Source organism: Crocuta crocuta, unplaced genomic scaffold (assembly GCF_008692635.1).
Source record: "Crocuta crocuta isolate KB4526 unplaced genomic scaffold, BGI_CrCroc_1.0 scaffold73, whole genome shotgun sequence".
Classification (NCBI taxonomy): Eukaryota; Metazoa; Chordata; class Mammalia; order Carnivora; family Hyaenidae; genus Crocuta; species Crocuta crocuta.
Genome location: NW_027529443.1, coordinates 1,102,996 through 1,112,426, shown reverse-complemented (window position 1 = coordinate 1,112,426; position 9,431 = coordinate 1,102,996). Strand labels below are relative to the sequence as shown.

At 53.4% G+C, this 9,431-nt stretch overlaps 2 protein-coding genes across 5 annotated transcripts in view; one reads left to right on the top strand and one right to left on the bottom strand.

Moving 5' to 3' along the window:
* Positions 1-4,308, top strand: part of SEZ6L2 (seizure related 6 homolog like 2) — an 18,228-nt gene extending 13,920 nt beyond the window's left edge. Inside the window, exons 13-18 of the mRNA XM_077760549.1 lie at positions 1,752-1,943; positions 2,027-2,218; positions 2,694-2,732; positions 2,912-3,029; positions 3,157-3,253; positions 3,728-4,308. Of these exons, the coding sequence (XP_077616675.1) occupies positions 1,752-1,943; positions 2,027-2,218; positions 2,694-2,732; positions 2,912-3,029; positions 3,157-3,253; positions 3,728-3,757 (668 nt within the window). The 3' untranslated portion in view covers positions 3,758-4,308. The remainder of the gene's footprint in view (positions 1-1,751; positions 1,944-2,026; positions 2,219-2,693; positions 2,733-2,911; positions 3,030-3,156; positions 3,254-3,727) is intronic.
* A 1,606-nt stretch (positions 4,309-5,914) lies between these two features.
* Positions 5,915-9,431, bottom strand: part of LOC144228471 (putative protein T-ENOL) — a 4,469-nt gene continuing 952 nt past the window's right edge. For 3 of the 4 annotated variants that reach the window (XR_013334206.1, XM_077760281.1, XM_077760280.1), the window contains 4 exons: positions 9,120-9,267; positions 8,814-8,844; positions 8,554-8,611; positions 5,915-6,114 (listed from right to left, as the gene is read on the bottom strand). Coding sequence is in view for 2 of the 4 variants with exons in the window: in XM_077760281.1 (XP_077616407.1) it covers positions 6,079-6,114; positions 8,554-8,611; positions 8,814-8,844; positions 9,120-9,267 (273 nt within the window). In the remaining 2 variants the exon portion in view is untranslated. Of the gene's footprint in view, positions 6,115-8,553; positions 8,612-8,813; positions 8,999-9,119; positions 9,268-9,431 lie in introns of all 4 variants that reach the window. The other variant, XR_013334205.1, reaches the window with a different exon arrangement.

Below are 9,431 nucleotides of genomic sequence, written 5' to 3'. Positions count from 1 at the left end.
ACCCCCCCCCCCACCCCCCCACCCCGGGCCCTGGGTCCAGCCTCAGCTTTTCGCAGCCCTGCCCCACCGCCTACTGGCCCCGGAAGGCTGAATTGCACCCCTCCCCAGCCAGCTCTCGGCTTGCTCTTTTCATTCTAGACCCTGCTCCAGCCTCTCAGTCCTCAAGCCTTGACCTTACAGGGAGTCACTTTACTAGGGCCTAGGGTGGTCAGAGAATTTGGTTTATTTTAATGCAGTCGTTGAAGCCCCATGCGGGGTTAGGGTTATGCGGGGCGTCTGGGGTCGCTCCAGACCCTGTTGGAGCTCACAGTCCAGAAGGGGGACAGACACATAACTCAGAATACTACAGAGTGGTAACTGTGGGGTGATTTGGGGCACAGTGCTTAAAATCTCTGAGCCTTGGCTGCCTCGTCAGTGAAATAGGAATAGGGGCTGTGAAGAGCAAATGAAGTTCTTCCCACAGTGGTGTCAACAGTAAGTAGGAGCTGCTATAAATGTAAAGAAGGGCTGTGGGAAGCGGGGGAGGGGGTCCAGAGATGGGACAGGAGATTTCACAGAGGTGCCATTTAAAGGAGCTGGGAGTGTTTATCTCTTCGAACAGCAGAAGGGAGTGGCATCCTGTCATTTTCTTCAATTTGGGGGAAGCCTGCCACAAGGACGGGGGATTGGAGGTCTTCCACGTGGCCCTTGGGGGCAATGGCGGGACCGATGAATTTAAGTTCGGGAAGGCAGATGTGGGCTGCACACAAGGAAAACTTTCGGGATGACACAGCTCCCCATCTCTGGAAGGATTCACAGGATATCCAGTCTGAAACCCAGACAGGACAGGACAGGGACAGGAAGGGATGGAGCAGGGCCCAGAGAAGATAGGGCCTGGCCAAGGCAGCTCACTGAGCCTGAAGCTGAGCTGAGGCTCAAGTCTCCGAATCTCAGCCCAGGGCTTTGTGGCTGTGACCTGGCTGAGTGACCATGGACCAGTTATTTGACCGCCTTGAACCCTGGGAGATGCGTTGGCCTTTCGGGACCATCAGGGTGTAGGATACCGTGGATGTAAAACATTTAGCAGGGTGCCCCATGCAGGTCTAAGTACAAGAAATGGCCATGATCGTTACTTCCACAACAAGATTGTAAACAAGCACTGGCAGGGGCGGCTCTAGGAGCGCACAGGGGGCTGGGAAGGACGGTAATGAGCTGAGCAGGAGGGCTCCAGTGAGGCTGCTGGGGCGCCTGGGTGGCTCAGTCGGTTAAGGGTCCAACTTCCGCTCAGGTCATGATCTCACAGTTTGTGACTTCGAGCCCCACATTGGGTTGTCTGCTGTCTGCACAGAGCCCGCTTCGGATCCTCTATTCCTCTCTCTCTCTCCCTGCTCCTCCCCACTCATGCTCCCTCTTCCCCTCCCCCTACCACTCTCTCAACAATAAATAAACATTAAAGAGGGCAGCTAGTGTCCTGCCCAGGACCCACCATGCTCGGCTGGCAGTGCTGGGCTGCTCTGGTATGGTGGCACATATTTCAAATTTCACCCTAGGGTGAGGGCCTGGGTTGCCTCTGCCACTCTTTTCTGGAAGAAGCCTGAAACCTAAAAATGCACTGGGGTTTACGTTTTTCCAACTTCTGATCTCTTCATTCAGAGGAAATAGTGGGAGAGGGGAGCTTGCTTAGAGGGAAGACGGTGCATGGCTCAGCCCTAAGCTTTCTGGGAGATCCTTAAAGGGCTGAGTTCCCCCTGACCATGCCCTCCTGCCAACAGTCATGACTTGTGCTGACCCTGGTGAGATCACCAACGGGCACCGTACCACTTCGGACGCTGGCTTCCCTGTTGGCTCCCATGTCCAGTACCGCTGTCTGCCCGGGTACAGCCTGGAGGGGGCGGCCGTACTCACCTGCTACAGCCGGGACACAGGCACACCCAAGTGGAGCGACCGGGTCCCCAAGTGTGCCTGTAAGTCTGCGGACACCCTGGGAAGGGTGGCTGGGTGGCCTGCTCAGTAGCGAGCTGGCCTGTGACTGACGTGTGCCCTGCAGTGAAGTATGAGCCGTGCCTGAACCCAGGGGTGCCAGAGAATGGCTATCAGACGTTGTATAAACATCACTACCAGGCGGGCGAGTCTCTGCGCTTCTTCTGCTACGAGGGCTTTGAGCTCATCGGCGAGGTCACCATCACCTGTGTGCCCGGTCACCCGTCACAGTGGACCAGCCAGCCCCCACTCTGCAAAGGTGCCTGGGCAGACAGGGCAGGAGGGGGCGCAGCAGTATCTGGGGAGTGACAGGGCTGGGAAAGTCAGGAAACAGATTTGAGACCAACAGGGGCCCTGCCGAGCTCCCCGTTCACCTCCTGTGGGCTCTGACCCTCACGGGTATGATAGAATTGTCCTAAGGGATGCAGCAGAGGGGGCCTTGGTTTGGAAGTCCCGTGCCCTCTGGATAAGTCTCAGTTTCCCTATTTTTGACAAACTCTATAGACCTGATGAATTTAGAGTGCCCAGGAGCCCTGAACTTGTCGGGGTCTGGAAAAGGAGGAAGAAGGCCCTGACTACTCCTGCCACGCCCGCACCAAGGGAAGGAGTTTAGGTTGAGCAGAGGGCAGAGAGAACCAGGCTGTCCGGCCCAGCCCCACTGGGCTCCCGGCCTCTACCCAGCCTCCTTCCCTCCCTGGCTCAGACCCCGTCCCCTCCCCCTCCTCTCCCTGCAGTGGCCTATGAGGAGCTCCTGGACAACCGAAAACTGGAAGGTCAGTGAGGGCACAGTTGGAGAACCAGGCCTGGCCGAGTCGGGAGGGGCAAGGCAGAGGCCGGGGGCAGGAGGCCAGGCCCCGAAGGGGTGAGGCCCAGGCTTCAAGGCCCAGGGCAGGAGGCTGGGAGAGCCCAGGGCTGGGCCCAACCCCAGCTCACTGGCCTTTCCTCTCCCCAGTGACCCAGACCACAGACCCGTCGCGTCAGTTGGAGGGTGGGAACCTCGCTTTGGCAATCCTGCTGCCCCTCGGCTTGGTCATTGTCCTCGGCAGTGGCGTTTACATATACTACACCAAGTAAGTACCCTACTCGGGGAAGCTGCGAGCCAGGGCAGACGTCCTGCCTGCCTGGCACAGAAGCCTGGGTGAGGGGGGGTTGGGGGCTCACCTCTCGATAAGCCCCTCTATCTCCTCCCTTTCCCAGGCTACAGGGAAAATCCCTCTTCGGCTTCTCGGGCTCCCATTCCTACAGCCCCATCACTGTGGAGTCAGACTTCAGCAATCCGCTGTATGAAGCTGGGGTGAGCCCTTCCCCTGCCCCCGGAGTGCCACATCTTTCAGCTCTCCCAGGACTCCATTACCTTCTCTCAAAGTCTCTGTAATACCTGTCCTGGGAATTTCAAACTCAGCTGCCTACAAAGGCCACGCCAATGAACAAAGCAAGTCAGGTGTGAACAATAGAGGGTGGTGAGGACTGTGGCTAAATGGAGACCTTGCAGCCCATCTGGTCCTTAGTGGAGACTCAGGCGCAACTGCCAGATCTTCCAATTATTCAAGACAATCCAGAAACTCTGATTTGTATGTGATTTTAAGATACCATAAGAGAAACCAAACACTGACGGGCTGTTCCCACCCCATGGCTCCCAAACCTCATGATCAATGTTATTTTTAAAAAGCCCACGGTCTTTCCCCTTCCTTGTGGATGGCCCCTCTCACTTTGTTCCCTCCCCCACCCCCTCCCACTCTAGCAACTGATCCCACCTCTCTGTCTCCAGGATACACGGGAGTATGAAGTTTCCATCTGAACCCCAAGACTAAGGCTGCAGGACCCAGGACGCCCCTCCCCTCCCCCTCCTGGGCAGGAGGACCTTGCCTCTGGCTCCCTTCCTCCCAGATGTGTAAATAGTCTCCTGGTCCCACGAGGGGGCTTTGATGGCCCTGGGGACCTTACAGTAAATAAACCAGCATCCTGCCGCCCAAGCCTCCTCTTCTCAGTTGCCAAACAAGGGGCCTGCCCCTCCCCTCTGGCCCTACTGGCTTTTGGACCCTGGGAGGGGAACTCTGGCCCCCCTGCAACTCCTGGGACCCCTCCAGCCCAGGGCACCCCCATCCCCACCCCTCCCCTGCCAAAGGACTGACTGAGAGCTCTGCCCTTCCCTTGGCCATGAAGCCTCTTCCCAGATGCTCTGGCCCCAGGCCTAACCCCTGGGCTCCGGAGGGTCAGGGTCATAGGAAGAGGGATGTAGGGGGGAAGCAGGGACAAGGCCCCTACCCACTTCATGCCATCTCCCAACCCATGATCTCCCCGCCTTTGCTTATGGATTTTTGTTTTTGAGCAATAAACAGAAAACCACCATTTGTAACTGGGCTGGTGGGGTGTGGGAAGGTGGGTCACAGAGTGCTGGACACAGTGAGGGTGGCCTGGGGAAGACGGAACAATTTGGAAAAAAGATGGGACTTCCACGATGGGGCACAGGGCAAGGTCAAGGGGGCTGCCTAGGGGTCAAAAACCCTCCATGGAGGCTGAGCCCCACCTCTGGGCCTCGGCTCTCTCCTCCAGGGCTTGGTGCTTCTAGGCTCTTCTAGCCAGGAGATGGTGGACAGTAGGCAGGAGGCAAACAGCTCTCTGTTTATGAGCATTTTACCTAAAATGCAAGCTCCTTTTGAGAATATTTGTATTCAAGTACACCATTCTTTTGTCCCTTCATCTGCTGTTACCTGCCTAAGTAATGGTCAAATGTGTAGCATTTCACAAAGAACGAGCTTGTTTTGTACCCTATGAGGTTCCTTTTCCAAAATACCCACTTTTGAACATTATAAGGAGTTTATAGCCCATTTGTCTAAAGAGTCTCCAAGTTAATTGAATTTCACTTCATTCAAATTTTATATTTAAATATAATTAAACACTTTTAGGACACTCAAAAGGACACTGAAATACTCAAAAGGAGGTTGAATTTTAGGAGAACATGATGTAGGCTGATCTTGAAAATAAGAGCCTGTGTTTCTGGGCGTTTATTCTGTGCCAGGCACTGGGCTAAGCACTTTGTATGCAGTACGTATGTAGGCCCTCCCCTACGAGGACCCTGTGAGACAGGGACAATTATTCCCATTTTTCAGACAAGAAAACCGAGGCTCAGAGATGTGAATGGACTTTCTCATGAGGCTCCAATAAGTGACCAGACCAGATTTATTAAGTTTCTATTTGTCTGTCTATTTTGAGAGATACAGAGACAGCACGAGTGAGAGAAGAGAAGGGGGGGGAGAGGGAGAGGGAGAGACAGAATCTCAAGCAGGCTGCACGCTGGCAGCACAGAGCCTGGTGTAGGGCTCCCTCTCATGAAACTGTGAGATCATGACCTGAGCCAAAACCAAGAGTCAGATGCTTAACTGACCCAGCCACCCAGGTACCCCCAGACTCAGATTTAAATGCAAACTCTGCAAAACTGACCATACTCCCTTCTGGGTAGTAACGGGTGTGACATGTTCCCCTAGGCGGGAGGCCCCAGAGCGCGGGAGGAGAGGCCTCAGCACTGCCATTAGTGGCAGAGGTGGCTCCTCAGAAGGAAGGGTGGATCCTCTCAGATGCCAGAGGCCTAGACCTGAAGGTGTTGGAGTTTGGCTACGAGGCTGGGTTTGGATTCATGAGCTCATCTCTGCCAACAGGTTGACTGATAACAGTTGGTTAACTGCCCAAATTAAAGCCATTCCAATAATATGGACTATTCTGTTCCACCAATGTGCCCACACATCTGGCAAGACAAAAAAAAAAGGAGCAGGGGGAGGGGAGAGGAAGTGGGGAAGGGAGAGAGGAAGGAAGGAAGGAAGGGAGGGGAGGGAGGCAGGGAGGGAGGGAGGAAGAAGGAAGGAAGGAAGGAAGGAAGGAAGGAAGCAGGGGGTGGGGGGTGGGAAGCCAGGGCCACCCTCATATCCCCACCCCAGAGAAGCCACTCCAGAGCACCACCTGGGTTGGGAGGAGGGAAGGACCTCTGCCTTTTTATTAAAGCCTTTGATTTCTGGTGATGTTCTTGCCAGTTGAGGGTAGAGAGGTGTGTGATGGTTCCTGAACACCTAGGAGGCTTCGATGGTGATACTGCTCATGACCAGAAGTCCCCAGCAAAGTGACGTGTTAATGACTTGTGAAAGAGGAGCTCTGATGCACATTCTAGAAGGACAGAACAGGGGAGGCCCTGAGAGGCCAAGAGTGGCACCAAAGAGGGCTGGGGTCATCCTCCGGATGTTAAGCTGCTAGGCACAGCTCTCTAGAAAAGCAAAAGAGCCTTCTGATTCTTTGGGCCCAAGGCTCATGTCTTCTCATCCTTCTGTCCTTCAGCTATCCATCCAACCCCTATCCCCCACTTACCTATTTATCGATCCACTAGTCCCCATTTACCCATTCATCCATCTATCCATCCACCATCCATCCATGTATTTATCTATCCACACATCAACCCATGATTCTCCAACAGTCTTTCTACTCATCTGTCTGCCCATCCACCTATCCCTCATTCATCCATCTACCCACTCACCTCTCTTCCACCTAATCACTCAGCCCCCATTTAAACTTCTCAAAAGCAGTGAGTCTATCTTGCTCACTTCTAGACTCCAGCCCTTACAGCAGTGCTGGCATATAGTAAGTGTCCAGTCAACATTCAGTGAATTTACCTTTCCATTTATCCATTCATCCATTTGCCTACCCTCTCCATCCACTCACCCATTCCCCCACTCAACATTTTGATCACCTACAATGACCTATATTTCAGGGGGCAATTCAAAGATCTGTAGGTTCCATGTTCTTTCTTAAGGAAGGAAAAGTCTATTGGGACCATGGGGTGCTGCCCAGGGGATAAGATGGTATTGGCTCAGGGTGAAATTCTTAATCACATACCCTTTGGGAAGAAGCAGGAAACCACTGTACAGACAGGTAGGGCCCTTACAGAGAGCATCTTGTCCAAGGCTCGCATTTGACACATGGGGAGGAAGGAAGCAACTTGCACAAGGCTAGCTATCAGGTTGATAGCAGATTAGCTATTAAGACCCAGGGTTTTTCTACTACTTCAAGCTGCTTCTAATACTGAAGGCCAATTGGGAGAGCTCAAATGTCCCAAAGGCACTAGAAAGCCAGCTCCCTGAGGATAAGAACAGTGGATTGTTCTCAGCTCCCTTATGTCTCTGGTCTTGGTCATGAACATTTGAAGGAGCAGCCCCAGAGAAATGACTATCCCTAAGACCTGGTGGACTGGGCACAAACTAGACCCTCAATAAATATTTGCTGTCAGTTCCTTTTCATGACACCCTCGCCCCTCCTCCTCCCACTCCTTACACGGAGAGACTCTTCAGGGCTCTGCCCTTGGGGTCCTCTTCTTTCTTACTCTGCATAACCCCTACCTCTGGGGACAGCCACACATCCTTCGACTGCCAACTCCCTCCTAAATCCAATTTCTATCGCCAGTCCAGATGTCTCCAGTGAGTTTTGAAGCCGTATTTCCCACTATCTACACAATATTTCCACTTGGGAGTGGAATCTGCCCAAAGGTGGGAACATGGCTGCCATATTCCGGGAAGAAGGAGAAGGCGGGCATGACTGGAACAGAGGCAAACAAGGGAACAGTTACAGGCAATGAGGTCAGAGAGACAATGGGGTGGGGGAGGAGAGAGATCACGTAGGGCCTTGCAAGCCACTCAAGGGCTTTGGCTTTTACTCCGAAATGGGGAATTGTTGTGGAGTACAGAGCAGAAGCATGAGGTCATCAGACTTAAGCTACCTAAGTCAGAAACCTGGGGGGGTGGAGGGGGGGAGGAGGGGTCATCTGATTTCCTCTTTTATTTCCCCTCCCTACCATTTCTAATCAATTACCAGACTCAGTCTGCCGGGTCTTTATTTCTCACATCTATTCCTCTTCTCATCTATACTATCACTGTGACAATTCAAGACCTAATCATCACTGGCTCAGTCTCTTGGCATAATTCCTAACTGGCCTCCACCTCCGATCTTCCCTTTCCAATTCATTCTCCCCATTAACCACCAGAGTGACTGCCTCCCTTGCTCAGATCTCTTCAGGGACTCCTGATCTTAATAAGGCACACATAAGGTCTCTGAGTTGTCCCTCGCTACCCTGCCTGCATACTCCACCCCCTCTCTCGCAGGACCCACCCTCTGCCTTGCCCTAATCATCTGTACACTCCCATTCACTCTACTGAGAGTCACTCACCTTTGTGTCTTCACTCATGCAAGCCCTGACCAACCCATTTTTCCCCCTTAGAACCCATTTTTTTCAGGAATACCCTGACCAACCCATTTTTTCCCCTAGAAGATTCTTTCTTTAGGTGTTACCCCCTCCAGGAAGCTCCATGATTCCTTTCCTGAGGCTGGGATAGGAGCTCTTCTTGTTTCCACTTCTGTAACAGGCACTTATACACATTATGTTGTAACTGACCATCTACTTGACTGGTCCCACACTATACTGTGAACTCCTTGGGGGCAGAGACCGTATCATTCATTTCTGGGTCCCAAACTCCTGAAACAGGGACTTGCATATCCTGTGACCCCTACGTGTTCGGTTAATAGGGAATGGCCTTGTCATTCATGGACTCAGTACTATACCTTGTCACGAGGGGACGGCAGCAGGTGTGCCTTGGTGCGGGTACGGTTTCTGTCAGAACTAGAGATGGAAGACGGAGAGGGGAGGACTGAGGAGTCTGACTTTGAGGATCAGATCAGTCCATTAAAACCATGGGCTTCATGGTTTTACATACCCACCCCCACTCACCCTGCTAGGATGTTGTCAAACCCTCTCCCCCCTCCAGGCTCCTTATCCTTCTCCCAGGACAAAAGGCATCTATCTCCCTTGAAGCCTCACTCACCGGGTATCAGTGCCTTGGGTCTTGAAGAACACTGGAAGTAGAAGCCTCAGTCAGAGAAGTTACTACCCCCATAGCCAGAAAGAGACGTGGTTAGGGAGGAAGGTGCTGAGGTGATTCCTGGCCAGCAGTGGGGAGTGGGTACTGGGTGAGTTGTGGGGGGGAGCGCTGAGCAGTCCAAGGGCGGGCTGTGAGATGGAGGAGACAGGCACCAATTGCTGGAGAGCTCAGCTGTGGACGGGAGGGGTCTGGGATTGGAACTAGGTATGGCAGGGTCATTGGACACAGTGGTTCTGGAGGTGGGGTCACCGTGTTTGGATATCTGGGTCCCTTGCTCTTGTGTCTGTTTTTCCTTGGTGGGCACAGGGTTCATGTGGTAGCCAGCGGTAAACAAGGCCTCATCGGTAAGTTCTGTGCTGATCTGGGTCAGGAATTCCTCAGAACGGGATAATGAAACCTGCAAAGGGGGAAATCAGAGAGACTCAGCCTGGAGTCCTGGGTCTGCGCACTCCCGGGCTGGGGGCTCTGGGTCTAAGGAGTCTGGTACTCGAGGGCTGAGTCTTGAGATTTGGCAGAGAAGGGCCTGGAAGGGGGAGAGGGGGTTGGGGGGGGGAGGAGTGT